The sequence below is a fragment of the Acipenser ruthenus genome, chromosome 1 (genome assembly GCF_902713425.1).
Source record: "Acipenser ruthenus chromosome 1, fAciRut3.2 maternal haplotype, whole genome shotgun sequence".
In the NCBI taxonomy this organism is placed as follows: Eukaryota; Metazoa; Chordata; class Actinopteri; order Acipenseriformes; family Acipenseridae; genus Acipenser; species Acipenser ruthenus.
The window spans coordinates 17115012-17133401 of record NC_081189.1 but is presented as its reverse complement, the minus strand read 5'-3'; the positions used below and the strand labels follow the sequence as shown (position 1 = coordinate 17133401).

Genomic DNA, 18390 nt, shown 5'->3' with positions numbered 1-18390 from the left:
TGAGGGATCAAAAATATTGCAATGAGATATACTAAAGCTTGTGGGCAATTGCTACACTTACAATTGCATCAATGTGTTAAGAACTTTCGAAAGCATGTTTTAAACAGTCACAATTGTTGCTGGCATTTCCCATTCCGCTTTTTCTTGTGAGTTGCCAGTTGTGCTCAATGTATTTTTGAGACAAACACCCAAGTACCTAATTTTCATTAAAGTCAGGGTGTACTTGCAAGCCTTGTAAACAAATTTCTATGACATTTCTGGTTTTCTCAGTGTGTTGGGAGCAATAGACTGCACACATGTGCCACTAACCCCTCTAGCTCATTCTGAGCATCTGTATAGGACCATGATCGATTGTGTGTTAACTGTCTAGGCTACTAAGTAGACCAAGTTAAAAAATAATAATAATTAAAATAAAATAAAAAAAACTTAAATAATTTAGTTTAAATTTAAAATAATCTTTTATTCGCATTGTACACCAATGTGTACAATGCAGCAGCATGATTTATTTTGTGTTACCAGTAGGCTAAAGTACAAAAAAAGTGCGCTAGGTGTTCATTTGATTTTACTACTGTACTGTATACTGTATAGGCCTACTGTACAGATTTATATTTTTACATTATTTCAGCGCAATGATTTATATTTAAAATACATCGAGAACTGTAAATGTATGTGTGTGTGATTGTATTGCATTGTTTTTAAACCCGACACCTCCTTATGTCGGACAAACATGTCCGGTTTAGCGAGGGGCTACTGTATGATTATGAAAAGCTTTTTGGGGGTGAAGGTTGGAGCCCCACTATAGAATCTGATGGGATTAAACTACCTTTCATTATATATATATATATATATATATATATATATATATATATATATATATATATATATATATATATATATATATATACATACATACACACTGTATATATATATATATATATATATATATATAACAGTATTAAAATATGTCAAATGAAGACGGAACTAATGCATTGTACAGATGATGTTTACATTTAACAAAAACAATGTTGTTTTGATTCTTGCACCCTTGCATGTATAGACGTTATCCTTCGGACACCCTCTGCTGCAGGAAACCACAACTCAGCTGCCGCTATTTTATTTGAAAAAATATCGCACAACTCTCGCTAGAGAGATCTCGCTAAGATATAATAATACTTAAATTAGTATATTGCAGCTGTCTTCATTAACATATTTTTTCTTAGTACATATGACAAAATGTGCACTTTGTGAATTGTCGTAACGAAAATGCAAATTGCGGTATGTTTGCTCTGCAACTGGCCCATCTTAGTACATTTACCCCTAAATGTTTAACAGACAGACACTGCTCTTTCTATGGAGGCAAGCTCTTCTGTTATTACTGTACTGTACATTTACAAAGTACTCACAAGCTACAAATACAAATCCAATGTAATTGAGGTGTACAGTTTTTATTGCTTTATTTCTTAGCAGACGCCCTTATCCAGGGCGACTTACAATTGTTACAAGATATCGCATTATTTTTACATACAATTACATTATTATTTACACATTATTTTTACATACAATTACCCATTTATACAGTTGGGTTTTTACTGGAGCAATCTAGGTAAAGTACCTTGCTCAAGGGTACAGCAGCAGTGTCCCCCATCTGGGATTGAACCCACAACCCTCCGGTCAAGAGTCCAGAGCCCTAACCACTACTCCACACATATGTATGACAGCAGGCTTCTCTTCTATAAATTTCCTGGCTATAGAGTTACATTTTATAAATTCACCCATAATCTGGTACCAGTAACTTTATACATTTACAACCATAACATGTAATTAAGATTGCCTTGTATTGTGAGAAGCTACCGTAAACAGGCAGGGAGGGAGTTAAAATCATCCATGCCAAAAACACGTGCGCATGCAGGTTTATTGTTAAGTGTATTGTTTAATTATCACCCGCACCTGGTAATGATTGTAAATTAGTTCCAGGTGCAGGGTTTAAAAGGCCTGCAGCCAGTCTGTTCTGGGCTGATGTGTGTGAAGAAGCCCGACTGTGCTTGTGTGTACAGCCGTAGAAAAAAGGTAGAGTGAAAAGCCTTTTTGTGGAGTTAAAAACTGCGTGTTTTTGTTTTGTTTGTTTGGTGTTCATTTTTTAACAGGTAAACAGCTCAGCTGTCCTGTGTTTAGTTAGTACTCTGAACAGAGTTAGGTTTTGTTTTTGTTTTTGTTTATTTTTGTTATTAAAAATAGCACATCCGCGCCTTAAACCTCCAGTCTTGTGTCTGGATCTGTCTATTAAAGGACGAAACGAACCCAAACCACGAGGCTCGTTTACACTACGTTTCTAGAAAAAAAAATAGGAACCCAATTTAAATTTTAGTGTTCCAGAAAAACAGTTGCTTCTAAAAACATCTGTTGCATTCAGCCATGATGTTTCCTCTTCAAATGCTCGGTTGGCTTGGAACTAATATTGATACAGGAACTAAGACTGATACCGGAAAGCAATTAATAAACAGCTTTCTGCTTTACTGCTTCAGGTTTGTGAATTTCAGCTGCTCCAAGATGTACAAAAATAAAAAAACCCTTCTTTATTAGACTATAATATTACTTCTACCCTTTGAATTGTGGGCTATGCATTTCATTGTATTTCTTTCTCTAACGAATGACATTTCCTGAATACATTGTGCTCTGTTATTATGCTGAACCATTAATGAATCAGTGTGGTACAGTGTGTCCTATGCACTATGAAGCTCTAGATTATTGAACTCAAACACTAATTGGCATATCGTTTTCAAGTCAAGACTATACCAGTTTGTTCATGTTTTTTCTTCTTCTTTATAACAGGTAAACATTGGTGTCTATTAGGGCAGTGAATAGAAATCAATACTACAGCCCAACGCAATGGACAACAGTTAAGAAGGCTGCTAATTAAGTAGCCTTCACATGTCATCCTCCTAAAACACTGGTTCTTATTCATTGGTGGTGGGTAGGATCTCAAGGCTGCAAAAACAACCTTCTTACAGTGATAAAGGATTTCTAACGATTGTAAGAAAGCTGAAGTACCTCTTTCAGTAACACTTTAAAATAAGTGTCTGTTCATGATTATTTCATGTGTATTACAGGGAAATGTTATGAAGTCATGAAAACTATGTCATGAACTCATGCTTGGAATTTCATTTGAAATCAGTAGGAAATTATGTGTTAGTTACATTGGAATTACAGACGCTTAATTTAAAGTGTTACCCTTCTTTCTATACAGAATTTAAATGGTTGGTATCATTTTGGTTACATTTCTATGATTGAAAGCACTGGGGACCACAGGGTTATATCATGTTCATTTCACCCTGCCTTTTGTGGAAATAGATTCAGGGCCCAGGGTGGTATAATTAAGCAGTAAGACACATCAAGGTGTGGGCTGTTGGCCTGCTTCTGTGTTCTTTAAGATTACCTGGATATGTAGCTATTTTTAGCATTAAAGTTGTGCTAACCAAGATTTAAAAGTCAATTTCTCACCTCCTATTTTGAATGTTTATGTTTGTTAATGAATCTTAATTACTTTGCTACAAGTGCAGTTTAGGCTGCTCAAAGTGTGCAAAATAATGTCTCTTAATTTTGACAAATCCAGACAAAATGATAAAAGGTTGATTTCTCTTACATGATTGGATTGTGTTGTGCTACACATGATTCACTTATAAAAGTAGTAACATTTTGCAGTTTACTATGTGTTTATAATAGATCACAAATACCTGTATGATTGCCCTTCTTTAACTATACTGTGATTTAATACACTCTTTACACTTTTAACATGGTATACCGTAGTAAACTTTCACAAAGGTTGTGTTTCTGTTAGGGGGAAATCTTTCTCGACATGTCTTTGCAATAATATGTGTTTAGTGGAAGTAGTCTGCTGTAGTGTAACTGGTACTGATAATGTGGTTTGCTGTTAATGCATGTTTATCTCACTGCAATCTTGCGTTTCCACTTTTGACACCCGGCATATGTTGCTCTTTTCGCACATGGTATTTATCAAACATTGAAATGTTACTGCAGTTCATGTGAGCTCTGATACAAAAAATGGTCACAGAGCCAGCAATTGAAGTGTAATTACCTGTATATATGGCACAATTATTTAATTAAGTTTTATTTTTTATTTTTTGTATAGTACTGTAAATAGCATATCATTTTGTATTGACATGTACAGTCTTTTTTACAACTCCATTTTATGCTGTTGGAGGTGTGGGAATAACACAGGATGATATATTTGTCTCGTTTCTAGGATCGCTAGTTTTCCATTACTTTCTGTTTCACGCAGTTCACTCATCAGTCAGTCATTTACTGCAGTTGCACATGCAAATTCCTTTCAACGTGTCCTCCTCAAACTGCTCCCCGAATTGATTGTGGTCCTTCAAATATCTTTAATCAATCATTCATTGTTGCAGATAAATCTGGAGTGACCCCAGAGACAACCCAATCAGTCTCTTTATAACTACACGTTTATTTTGAAGTTACATATGCAATGGTGATGACAAACGGCAGCTGTATGAAACCTTCTATTAGTATGTTTGCTAATCATGTTTGACAGCTCCCCAGTGTATTTGCCTCTGCCCACACCAACTGGTAAATAGACAAGTAGAACTGTAAAGCTAGAAAGCTGAAGTAGGAGACCCAATGGCATGTATAAGTTATAACATACATACTGAAACGGACAACGTGGAAGGGTTTAGTCTCTCTTTCTGTCTTCCTCACACAAAATGGTGGGAATTATGCAGCACCATTCTACCACAACCTGTTTTAACTACTGTACAAACATTTAATCGGAAGCAGGATACAAAAAACAGATGAAAAGGACAACACCTTTTTTATTGTGAAACATTCTTCAGATTTTATAAACTCATTACATTGCAGAATAACTGTGTATCCATCTGCAATCACAAGCCCATCAATATATCAACGCTTACTGTACTGGCACATACATCATTACAGCCATTTGTCACTGTGACATTATCAGCAAAAAATAAACAAATACATGACATTTTGATACAGCTAGAGACTATTTCAAATTAAAAGGGTAAAATGTGTTTGTTTTACTTTTGTGCTCAACAATAAAAAAGCAAATCCTTTGTAGCCTGTACTTGAGCCAACGTAGCAAACTAAGCAAGTACTGGTAAAAACTTAACACTAGGATAAATAATGTGTAAATGTGTCCAACAATTCCATGATTCTGAGTAAACCAGTTCAATACAGATTTAGTTTGGGGGGTAGGATGCATGGACAAGCCTCTGATTTTTCACTGTTTCTGTCATTCTTTCTGGTAAGCTCAGCTACTCCAACACTACAGGTAATGAGAAAATGAAGCATTATGTCCATATGTACGAGTTTAAAATGCCCAGGGGAGTTGCTTTTATATTTTAAATGCTTTCAGCACGTTACAGTAACTGCTGAAAGACAAAACCCAAAGACAACTAATGAAATAGTTTCATTCCAATGCTAAAATGGAGTGGAGGTACCTTGTACCTCCTGTGTACTGGTCTGCAGTGTTTAACGAGTTAACTGAAAGTGCATATTTTAAAAGCACAATTCCACCATGCAGCATCTTGTACTGCAGGGAGACTCTGTTAAAATGGGGGGTTTGAATTGATCCACAAGAAAGGCAAGCTGGGCACATACAAAAAGGTAAGATTTACACTTGGATGAATATATCAATTATTTAAAATTCACCCTCACCCATGGCACTGGTAGATCCCTCAGGAAATACTGAAAAACTGCCGTGCTTTGAGTTCCTTGAAGTAATTTACTTCAGCGCCGCGAGGCCAGATAGATAAGAAAAGAGCATTTTCTAAGAGGGCATATCTTTGACGGCTGTCATTGCACAATGCACAAAAAGGATGGCAAGGTTCTGAATAAAAATTCTGAGGGAGTATATTAAAAGAGGCAATAAAAAACAGCACTGTACTATTCAAGTATGAATATTATATGTGGGTACTGAATAATAATCAGATTGTATACACCTAAAGACTGTACAGTATTTATATGTGATTTTATTATACAGTTATACATTTTTTGTTTCTTTTTGCCTGTTAAAGTATATTCCTGTGGACTGCAAACACTCAACTCAAATAATAAATAAATGAGCACAAAATATCCTTCAATACCTCTTTCATCAGTTCACATTCAGCTTTGTCAGATTGATCTAACATAGAACGACTGAAATATTTTATAGTTTCACCAACTGTTTATTACAGCAATAAAAAAAATACAATTTTGTAGCCCTTAGCAGTGATTAGATTATAAACAGCAGCCTGACAAAGTGAACTTTGTTTTGAATGCAAATTCAATTTACTTAATGATTATAATTCAAACAGCATTAAATGTCGCTGAGAGAACACTGGCTGGCACAAGGGGGGGGGGGGGGAGTATTTTTAGATGCTATCAATCTAGCTTTTATATATCAATAACACAAAAAAACAGTAAAACAGTCACGTCTATTGTTTGTAACATGCACTGCCGTCCATCAAGCATTACAGTACTGTCCCAGTGCTGTCCCAATTGCTCTAGACTAGAGTGTATAACACTGACTGACTCTAAGGTAAAGGTACACAGGCTAGTTCTGTCATCAAACTCCAATAATTAAATAAATTAATACTGGTAAATAAATAAATAGCCCATAATACAAGGAGTATGCCTTTTTTTTCTCTTAGCAAGTAATATAAGATATTTCACAGTTTCAAACACACATACACACACACACACACAATCACATTTATACAGTCTAAGGAATGAAAGCAGTCCACTCCATCTGTTTTCCCTTACCATGTGTGTGCTACAGTAAAACGTCTCTTCTTCTGGATGTTGTTGTTCAGCATCATCCTGCGCAGGAGCCTGGGAGAGTTCCTGGGAGAAATGGCCGGGGATAACCTTGGCGAGATGGAGGTAGCCTTTCTTGTTGCCCGTGGCTTGTCATGCTGCAGCAGGTTTTCTCTCAGAATCTTCACCAGGTCTTCGTTCAGTCCTGCATGTTCGTGGGGTGGCTTCTCCACCGCAGGCACGGGGAGAGTGTCTGGGTTTGGTCCTTGCTGAGCCATGGGTTCCAGGATAGCTGACAGCAAAAGCCAGGAAGATGTTGCTTTTTCTGCCTTGCTGCTCCGCAAAAGGAAAATGTAGTTTTAAAAAAAATATCTTTCCTTGCCTTCCTTAAATCTGAGGATGGGGTTGAATTGTAATTCCCAGTTCACACTGTCTGACTGCTGCTTCATACGCCGTGTTACCTTAACATTTGTCTAAAGATAATGATGCTGAGGAAAAGAAGCAAACTCCACCAGGAAAGCTGCTGACACTGCCACGCCTCTTCTTTTCTAACATTGCAACTACGGCTCGAGGATAAAAAAAGAATCACTTGTCAGCTTTTAAAACAAGCAACAGCACTAAAAGCACATTAGTTATTGAACAAGCCCCTGCCAGAACACATAGACTGCCAGCTCTACAGTACAGCTAATAAGCTGAGGCTGGTTAAGTGCTTACTGGTTGTACACGTACAATGTGCTTGTAGGAGGGACCTAACGACAGCTCCTAATCATTCTTTTAGGTCATTTGCCTCCCTTATCTCCTTGTTCAAAATTTGAAAAGTCCCGTTGACCTTAATGTCTTGAAACACACACTCGCTGTCGTCTCGACCGGCATTCTCAGCCAAAACAAAGCAGGTGTTACTTTTAATTCCGATGGCTGATCTGTGGTGTGGTTCAAAAAAAAAAAAAAAAAAAATATTCAACAGCTGGGGAAGAGACTGTCATTTACTGCCTTCTCTATTTATTCCAACCTGGGTAAACACAAGTTAGCTTTTTATGTAACTGAGCAATACCAATGTTATGGTTTACATTGCAAGCCTAAGAGCCCATTTATTTTAACAGCTTAGCAACATCACTTCAGCATGTATCTGATTCACCTTAAAATAAGGGGAAACCTCCTTTGCATTGCATTTTGCTGGTTAGTTTAAGAAAAAGAAAAAGACCCTGCCGGCTTGTAAAGGAATACATATACAAGAGCAACACATACAGGATATACACCTAACACATGCAAATGAGCATCCGGGATTGATTTATGTTGAACCCCCCAGGAACACTCTTTAACTAGGCAATCCCCATTAACAAACAAAATGGTAGGTTCTTGGTTACCATACATGAAAAGTTCAAACACCCTCACTATTTATACAACCTTTCTTCTGCTTCTCAAAGCTGTAGCTGGAGGTAATCACACTTGTGTACACAGCTAAATTGACTGGAGAATGAAACTGCTTAAAAACAAAGCTGCATCGGATGGTATTATGTTGCCCCCTTGTGAAGTACTTTTAGCCACAGACCCTTTCAAATGGACCCACACTGGTTACATTTAGTTTTTCAATAAGCATTCCACCCTCATTACAATACCATCCATGGGAACCAGCTGGCTTAATGAGATGTGTCCCTTATAGGTTAGGATAATGCAGGGGTAGAGAACCCTGTAATGAAAACCAAGTACCTTAGTGGACACTTCTGATTTTCGCTTTTAACCGAAAAAAAACAGATAAAACACCCCCGATACAAAAAAAAAATTGGTGGATAGCCAATAAACACTGGCATGCACCAGAAGAAATTTGGAAATGGTTAATCTAATCTATTCACGTTGACTTTACCCTTTTCCCATTAAAAAAAAATAAAACCTACTACAATAATAATAATAATAAATACATTTTCCAGTGCTGCTGGGCAATGTCGCGCCTTCCTCGCTTCTATCTATCATTGATTCGTTCTGAATGCTTTAAACCTGCCCCAACTACTGAGTGACAGCACATTCCTACATTTCTATTGGAGAATCCGCTTGCGAGATTTTAAACGAGATTACAATCAGGCTTGTTAGCGGGATTTAAAGCTGTACAGTTAAGATATGGCGGATTTAAAACAGAATTGTGGCGAAATGTACAAAAATGCCTACACACAAAAACCCCAGAAGAATGTGCCCGTGGGATTTGATTGTGGAAGACAGCAAAGGAAAGAAGGTACTTAAGTGCGCGAGTACTGTCGAGTTACTATACATATTTTGACACACAAAAAAAAAAAAAAACGCTCAAGCATTTTGGAAAGTAACCGAAAACACTAATTTCATACAGTATATCAAAAACGAAAGCCCAGAAAAAAAACATTTACATAAAACTTGAAAAGAGCTAAAAATAAGCACCAAAAAATACAATTAATAAAACCTGAAAAACAGAAGCCCTAATTATAATTGAGGACTTCCTCAGCTTACTCAAAGGGACCAGTATTTGCAATTACTCACATTGGATAGATCCGCCACATACAAATCTCATAGAAACAAGCAGTTCATACTGCATATGCCTCACTGATGAAGGCATTTTAGTCAAGATTATTTTCGTAGTAGTCAATTATTTAAGCAATAATGGACCCTATTAAAAATATATATAAATTAAAATTTATTTCAATAATGTTTTGTCTGTCGTTATGGTTAAAACACAGTTTTATATTCATGGAAAAATATGTCAGTTGGCTACGAGTACCTGGCTTTAAAAACATTCTTCAAAAGTAGCTTCAAATGTCCTTTTGATTTCTATTTTCCATTTTCTTTACTATGTTATGGTGTTAGCAATCATTCTGAGTGGTTCTGGGTTCTGTTGCTCCAGTTCTCAGTTACTGTATTATCAAGTTTCTATTGAACTCCAGCCCCACCTATACATTTATATAGACTGAGCGGAGGCGAGAAACGTCACATTGTCAAATGACTTGAGGCAGGCTGTTCAGTACATAGGATATGTAGCTCCAGTCCAAAGCTAAGTACAGACAGAAATGCTAAGCACTTGATACTGGAGCGATTTAACCCAGAAACGCTCAAAATGAGTGCAAACCCCTTAAATAGTTTTTTTTGGATGAATTATTCTTAGGCAAGAAAACACAGAGAGTGTCTGCCCCCCCACCTCCCCCCCCCCCAAGAAAAAATTGAGTAAATACACTGATTTATGCAGAAAAAAGCAATTCTGTCCTAAATAGTATGATGCAAATGTGTGCATTCTTTCTTTTTGAAACCTTCCACTTCACAGATTCCCTAGTCATGCCAAGTTGTACTTATCATGCTATGAGTCTTTTTCTATGCACTATTTATTTTGGAGCAATGATTCTAAAACAGCATATAAAACATTCTGTGTTGGAGTTTGTCTTTCCACTACCATCCTCTTGAGCTAGGCTTGTTTTACCTTTGGGATATGACGTCAAACTCTGCCATGATTGTACCTGGCAACTACAAAAGGTCAACCATCAAATGGGCCTGAGGGAACCAAGGTCAGGTATTAAGTGTATGAAGAAAAACTACTGAAGTCAAACCAAATGCTGTTGATTTGTCTTTCTGAACACAGAGAGACTATATCTGGATGGGGAGGCTGTCATCCAGGGGGATGAAGATCCTGGGGAGAAGACTGGTATAGTTCTGCTGTGATAAGTTATGCAGGGAAGCCCGATAAAATACAGCCTGTGAGCAGCTGCTTGGTAATTGAGAAAAGCCATTTTCTGCTGGTGTGGTATTTATTCTCAAAACAAGGTACCACTGTGAAGAGATACTAAATAAAGAACAACACAACAAGAAAGAAAAGGGCCACATGCACAGGCAACGAGGAATCCAATAGGACTCAATTACAGTTATCACTGCACACAATCCTGGTTTCCACAGGGAATTTGAAATGCACCACGGATAAAACAAAGACACAAATCACAAAATAATGTGATTTGGAAACTAAACTTCAATTACATTAATCAAGTAAAAAACTAAAAAGCTGCATGAGTCCTTCTCTACTGACTATACTTTTGTTTCCTATGTTGTTTTTCTTATCACAGAGCAAGAAAAAATAAGATAAGAAGCTGGGAGAGAAACAGCTGCAATGCCACTTTGATAAAGGACTGGCAACCAAACAGAAACAAACGCTCCCCAATTGCAGGATCCAAAGGCAACGCTGATCACTAAGACTGATGTAACGGAATGTTAGAATAATGAATCATCTTGCTAATCTGCCAGTGGAAAAAAAAAGCCCTTTGAGAATGAAGCGAGAAGAAGCACAGGAGCAGAGCACAATCAAACTATTACTAGAAAACACTGTACGTGATGAAAGAGAAAGCCCTAAATGTTTAGTGAGTGAAAAGTTAATTAGGTAACACTTCATTCAATTTTTGGTAAAAGCACAGCGGTGTGCAGGGTGAGTCATACTGGTTGTGTGAAGTCGCTGGTCTTCGCTGGGGATTCCTAAAGGAGCGTCGCATTGGCACTGGTGCTCCTGTGGGTTAGGGAGGCAAAACCAGCAGGGACTGTTTCTCCTCATCACGCTGCAGCGAACCCTGCTGGCCAGGTACCTAGTGAGCTCAGGAGGACACCTGCAGGGCTGGCCTTTGTCTTCCAATGGCCGGTAGCTCGCTGACTTCTGCTGTCGAGGTCCTGGGTGTAAAAGAGGAAGCTGTCTCGATCATGGGATCAGAGGACGCCCACTGAACCTTCAGTTCTCGTGAGCTGTGTGCGGAATTACTGCGGTGAGGGGAAAAAATAATTGGACATTCCAAACTAGGGAGAAAATCGAGGGTAAAATAATTGGGTGCGCTACGTTTAAAAAAAAAAAGTTATAAAAAAAGTAATGTAGCAAATGTTCTTCTAATGTGAAGGATAATGCCTTGTTACGACTGGCAAAAAGGGGTCTCAAAGCCTTCAAATTGTATTTCTACGTGTCCAGCCTGTATCATTTAAAACTGGATAGTTTAACTTCCATATCTTGTACCATGCAGCTGTGATTTGGTTTATTTGAAACCTGAACACTTTTGGGCAACACATTTGATTGCGCACTTTCACTCAGATTTCTTTGCATTAAAACTTTAGGTCATTAATTCAGCTCTGTTTATGTGCAAAATCTCACATACACAGAGTTTAATAATCATCTGTAATAATTAACTGCTGAATGCAATATACTGTTGTGACAGAGAGCGAATGAATCCGAGTCAACAGTCTCCCTCCCGACCTGTGAGGGCGCTGTATAACAAGGACAGTGTGCCCCGGACTGGATGGTTTGACAGTTCATTCCAGGGTCAGTCGTAAGCCAGCCATCCAGGAAGGTGACGGAGTCACAATGCCATAAGTCATCGCCCTAATGCGGTACGCAATGTGTCAGTCATGGATCGGAGGATACGTGATTGAACTAGCTATCTCAGGGGGCGTGACTAAGGGTATTTCAGGGGATGTGACAAAGCAATCTGTTCCTTTGTTATGGTTACTGAGAGGACACGTAAGGAAATGGAAGTAAAAACGTTTCATGAGTGTTTAGTGTTTTGTTTGCTTGTCTGTCTAACTGTTACTGTTTGTTCTTGGTATATGGCTAATACGTACTGGGAGCTGTCGCTACAGGCCAGCATAAGCCCGGACTACACTGCACTGCTGCACCACTATTGTTGTCTTTCACCACACCTGCACGAGAAAACGCACTGTCTGGAGAAGTGGCTGTGGCCTGTTATTGTTATTGTATTATTATTTCAGGACTGGCGATAGACATTGCTGTGTAAAGCCAGTATTATTATTTAACGGAGCCAAACTGTGATAAGGAAAATTAAAGGACTGTTTGGACCATGAACTTTGTTGTCTGTCGTTTTTTGGAGCACTGCATCACCTACACACCTGCGCACTACTAACCACTTTGCCACAACTGGACAAGCACTCCTTTCGCCAGCTGCAAGTGGAAATACAATGCTGTTAAACACATGTGGTGCATAGCAGTATCAGTTTTACAAGGGAGCTCAGCTCCTAGCTACCATCTCTCACATTGGTGTTCGAATGCACACAGAAATAGAAATCCCTGGTGTTTACTACACTATTTTTCTTTCTCTCAGCTAGAGATAATCAAATTTAAATCCTGTCAACCTTTAAAATTCTGAAAACTACAGAACAGTCCTAAAATATTATTGCAATTCAAAAGCAATACTGTAATAAAAGCCTGTGTTCCCATCTTGTGGTGTATATGAGAATTGCTTAAATGGTGTTGATGGTACATCAGCCCTTTGGTATGCTAACCAAGGTAATACATTTCATAAAAATGACATTCTTACATGAAAACTGCAATGAAAATGCAATGCCTGCTGATTGGGTGTAATTGCAGTAAAATAGTTGAAGAGGCGTCACATGATTCAATTTGATGCTTAAAAATAAACCACGCTGCTGCAACTTATCTCAAGAATTATATAAATGATGGTACATACCGGTATATCATAATGCAGAAACATATTTTACAGTTTCGTGTCAAATGATTTATTGGCTGAAATTTCCCAGGATGTAATACTGCAGACAATTAAAAACTGTAGCCTGTCTGCCCTTCCTGCTGGAGGGGAAAAGAAATACAAGCCTGACCGATGAATCGCTTGACGTAATTGCAACAAGCCCTGATAGCTTTGGGAACATGTGCGAGGAAGTACATTTCCCCACAGGTGATGTTTTTGGTTATTACAGTACCTTGACTGTACCAGCCTGTACAAGAGAGATAGACAGAAGTTGCTCTGAATGAGCAAGGAAAGGCACAATGACTGCCAGGTGTGTAGCAAAGCCAGGAAAGTAAGACCAATGAGCTATTAATGTTTGAAGTGCATTCAATAAAACTAAACCAGAGCAAATTAGCGTAACAAAGCTGCCATCGTAATTTAAAAAAGGGGCCAAATTACTGTACAGTCCTATACAGAGTCATACATAAAAAAAAAATGCCTCCATCGCATGTAAGGAAGCACAATCATTTTGATTTAATACAGGAAAACAGGTCTCTATTTCTAAGTGGCATATGGGAAGAGGAGTTGGTACAATACTGACCCCTGCTGTATAAATGTGGTAATGCATGTGAAGGGAAACACCTTATAAGTCTGTAACAGATCTTGCGATACAGCCTGTCTTGTTTAGTGGCTTACACTCATCACTATTTCTGCCTGATTTTCACTGTTTTCATTTATGTATGTGTAACTACTGCATAGTTTGTGCTACATGCATGTAACTTGTATGAAATGAAAGGTCACAAAATTTCCTTTCATATTTTGTAAGTTGCAACAGATCAGACATATGTGGTAGAAATGAGAACATGTGTAAAAAAATAAATAAAACGCTTTTCCAAAACAATCATGTTTGATCACTGTTATATATTTTGTAATCACAGATGGCTAAAAAAAACACTACACTACTGAACTTCAATATGAAATGAACATGGGAAAAAATGAAGCAAACTGTGTGAAAAACAACTGTTCTATTAGCACCTTTACAAAACGAGCATAATCGCATTTTTTTTTTAAATAAAACACAATATGGAACACTGAATAGAACTGTAAAGCAGTTCCTGTCTGGCACAAGACACAATGGATAAAACTCTCTCTCTCTCTCTCTCTCTCTCTCTCTCTCTCTCTCTCTCTCTCTCTCTCTCTCTCTCTCTCTCTCTCTCTCTCTCTCCTCTCTCTCTCTCTCTCTCTCTCTCTCTCTCTCTCTCTCTCTCTCTCTCTCTCTCTCTCTCTCTCTCTCTCTCTCTCTCGTCTGCAGCTTCTCTAGTGCTCTCATCTGATGCCTTGAGGACAGTTTGTAGTGGATCTTCCTTAGTGCTGTGCACCGACTAGGAGTACCGCTTACAATCATTGGAAAGCACCGGGTCTGTACTTTTAAACAAGCCCTGAACCACATAGGTGGCTTTCACAGTGCCTGAGTAATATGCACGTAAATTTGTTGAGCCGGTGCACCGAAACGAACGGGGCTGAGTTTAGAGAGTTATGAGCAGGAGGTACCAGCTTCGCTCTCTGTCTCCTCCTTTGCACTGGGTTGCCTCATCACACCAGAAACCTCACCTATATAATAAGCAATTACCTTAACTGTTTTACATATCGTAATGTGTCGGGATTGGGTGGCACCTACAAGGTAGGACAGGAAACACATCTCATGCTCCAGGCAGTAGTCATGGTGATTGGCCAGCAGCTATTTTTATTAGCATAGTCACAACCAAGACAGCACACAGAGATAAGCCATGTTTAGGGGAGGCTACTCCATACAGAGAACTCATTTAGCACACGCCGGTCCTAAAATATACATTCACTCTGCATTCGCTACATTCAAGAGATCCGCTAGCCCCTGTTAGGTAACCATTATATTCCCAGGACCCAAAATGCACAGTTAACACTTACGGTAGTCAGTTGTCCAAAACATTTTGTTCCATTACCATAATGCAGTTCTAGTTTATTTACATACATCAATCTGGATTGGCTAAACCACAACAGATCCATGTACAGGACTTTTTCCCATACTGATGAAGACATTAATCAAATTGTTGGACTTGTTTTGGTGTGTTTATGAAATTCTTTTTTTTTTTTTTTTTTTTTTTTTCTTTTATAAGTGAAAAAACAAACCCACAATAACAACAACATACTTATTAAAACAATACAATGTAAATCATATCACCATTTAGAATTCTGAAAATGAATAAGAGATCTGGTCTTAGAATCGATTTTACCAGGATTCACTGCAATGAACAATTACAAGACTTATGAGCAAGACATACGCAGCACCCTTTTTCTCCAAGGATACCTACAGTTGAACAATAGGTTTGCGGTGGCCTGCTGCTATACCACATTCTTTATTATCTGAAAAAAGCACAGTATTGAAAAGCATTTACAAGCAGCATTTCAAACCAAAATACTGATTTAATTAAGATAATATAGATTCACAGCTTGGTCCATGTGCCAATATACTGTAACATCAGCAAATCTGAAAAAAGAACCTAGTACTTGTTAAAAAAAACTGATTCTAATTGTAAGGTCCTACAAGAAGCAAAACAATGCTGTTCCGCAGTCACACAGCAGAGGGCGCAACTTCCCCTTTTTCATTTGACTAAGCTGTAATTGGGGCTTCTGTGTTCATTAAGATACACAAAGGTCTCTGTTGATCTGATCTGAGTAATTCCGATCCATTCCTGTTCAGGTAATTAAAATGCAGCCTATTTTCAAACGTCCACAATACGTCAAAGCTACAGTATGGGGTGCTACAAAGGTGTATAAATAAAACATTTCAATAAATAAATAAATAAATAAATACGTGCATATAACAGATTAACTAACAATTTTCTGATAATTCTTGACATAGTTTGTAACGGATATACAAAGATATTTTACTGTATATAATAAAGTTATATTTGACAAAACAACAAGAGTAGGCTTATGTACAGCCTTACTGGACAAAATCCCTTCAAGGAGTTCACAAAAACAAAACAGAAAATACAGTATCAACTTTAGCACATTTAAAAGACAAATTTATACTAAAAGGGACGATAACTAATAAATTAATTTAAGAATCCAAGCTCATTGCTCATATAAAATCTAAAACCAATGTAGAGTTTGGAATTTCCTAAGGTATCAAATTCCCAAGCCTGAATGCTGATAACAAAAAGCTCTTACAGCCCTACAATGAAGGTGAATGTTCTGAGAACACAAACATGCTTGCTGGGAATGCAGGGTGTAGACAAATGCTGAGGCAGATACAGGTTCAGAGAGATAATGGGGGGCATAAAGTTTGAATCAACCTCTCTGAATCAATTTGAGAGAGACAGGCTCTCAGGTAGATATAATTCATATTAGGCACAACACATAATCAAAAATGACACTCAGAATTGTAGTGTAATTGGATATCCAACCAAGGACTATGGAAATGAATCCCTCAACTGGTGGTGCATGTCCAGATACGTTATCCTTGTTTTATAAGCCTGCATTTAATGAAGGTAGTTATGCAACATCCCATGTTTAATATCCTTAAAACAGGCAGATACTGTAGCACTCGCTCGCCAGTCTCAGGTTCAGGTTGAGTAATATAAATGCAGGTTGTGCTGGGTTGTAAGTCATGTGATGGAATGAAGTAGCCTGTTCAGTGCTGCCAGTTAGGCTGTCAGTGCTAGCTCAAAGCAAGGCACAGACAGGTATAGAGAAAAGGATAAAGACAGGTATAGAGAAACAGATAAAGACAGGTATAGAGAAAAAGATAGAGACAGGTAAAGAAAAAAGGTAGATAGGTATAGACAAAAAGATAAAGACAGGTATTGAGAAAAAGATAAAGACAGGTATAGAGAAAAAGATAGAGACAGGTAAAGAAAAAAGGTAGATAGGTATAGACAAAAAGATAAAGACAGGTATTGAGAAAAAGATAAAGACAGGTATAGAGAAAAAGATAGAGACAGGTAAAGAAAAAAGGTAGATAGGTATAGACAAAAAGGTAAAGACTGGTATAGAGGAAACATGATAATAACTCAATATTGGCAAAACTGAAAACAGAATGAATGCAAAAATAATAAAAGAGTAAACAAAATGTAAAAAAAAACAAAACAGGAAAGCGGACTAGTGTTGAAACATGATATAGAACGTTTGACAGGACAGTGCTGTGTACGCACAAGAAGCGAGTCATAAAAAGTTGGATAGCATGCTGTCTGAGACAGAATGTAATGAAATACTTTGGCAATAAAGTCAAAAAGGCGATACACTTTCTTTTTTTTAATATGAGCTGATTTGATAGCTTGATTTATGATGGATAACATGTACATATAAAAGTCAGATGGATTCAGCTTTCATTTATATTGTTTTACTTTTACCTTAAACCCTGTTTTACCAGGGTCCAGAGTGGCTCACCTGTCAAAGGCATGTCCCTGTGGTGTGCAGGGTGAGTTATACTGTCAGGGGAGTTCAGTATTGCATCCTTACCTGTCAAATATCTGACAGGGAGTTTCGCATTGGCTTAGAGGTAAAATCTTTGGGAATTAGGTCACCTCACCACACTAAAGCGACTACTGGCCAGGTGCCTGGCGAGCTAGAGCTGACATGACATCAGCCATTGCACTCCTGGATGTACAGAAGCAATCAACACAGGGTTGGAGGACACCCGCTGACCTTCAATTGTCTTGAGCTGTTGTGGGGAGTTGCTGTGGTGACGAAACATGGACATTCTAAATGTGAAAATGTGGGAGTGAAATAAGTGGGCACTAAAGTTTTATGTGTTAAAAGCATTGTGAAAGTGTGGTAAACCACAGGCAAGGATTGTACATCACTATAAAAGCACAGATTAAGCATGGTTAAATGCACAATCATATACTGAAGATAGTTAAGATTTAATCATTTAAATAAATGTGAGATTTAATAGGAACAATGATTTTTTTATATAATTATCAAAGAGACAATAACACATAAAACTTCCAGTTTGTCCAAAAGTCACCACAGGGTATATAAAAGCACTACTACTGATAATCTTTGGCATACATCATGACAGGAAACATAGATGACCAGTTACTGCTTACCAATTCTTTAACATCACCAGGCAATGTTATTTAAAAAAAAAAAAAAATCAGACCCATAT

At 37.8% G+C, this 18390-nt stretch overlaps 1 protein-coding gene across 8 annotated transcripts in view; it reads right to left on the bottom strand.

The window, feature by feature from the left end:
• Positions 1-18390, bottom strand: part of LOC117425413 (cAMP-specific 3',5'-cyclic phosphodiesterase 4D-like) — a 354582-nt gene that overhangs the window by 220379 nt on the left and 115813 nt on the right. For 2 of the 8 annotated variants that reach the window (XM_059012620.1, XM_059012681.1), the window contains exon 1: positions 6796-7694. The exons of 5 other annotated variants lie outside the window; for them this stretch is intronic. In XM_059012620.1, the coding sequence (XP_058868603.1) occupies positions 6796-7067 (272 nt within the window). In that variant the 5' untranslated portion in view covers positions 7068-7694. Of the gene's footprint in view, positions 1-6795; positions 7695-18390 lie in introns of those variants that run through there. One more of the 8 variants, XM_059012633.1, reaches the window with a different exon arrangement.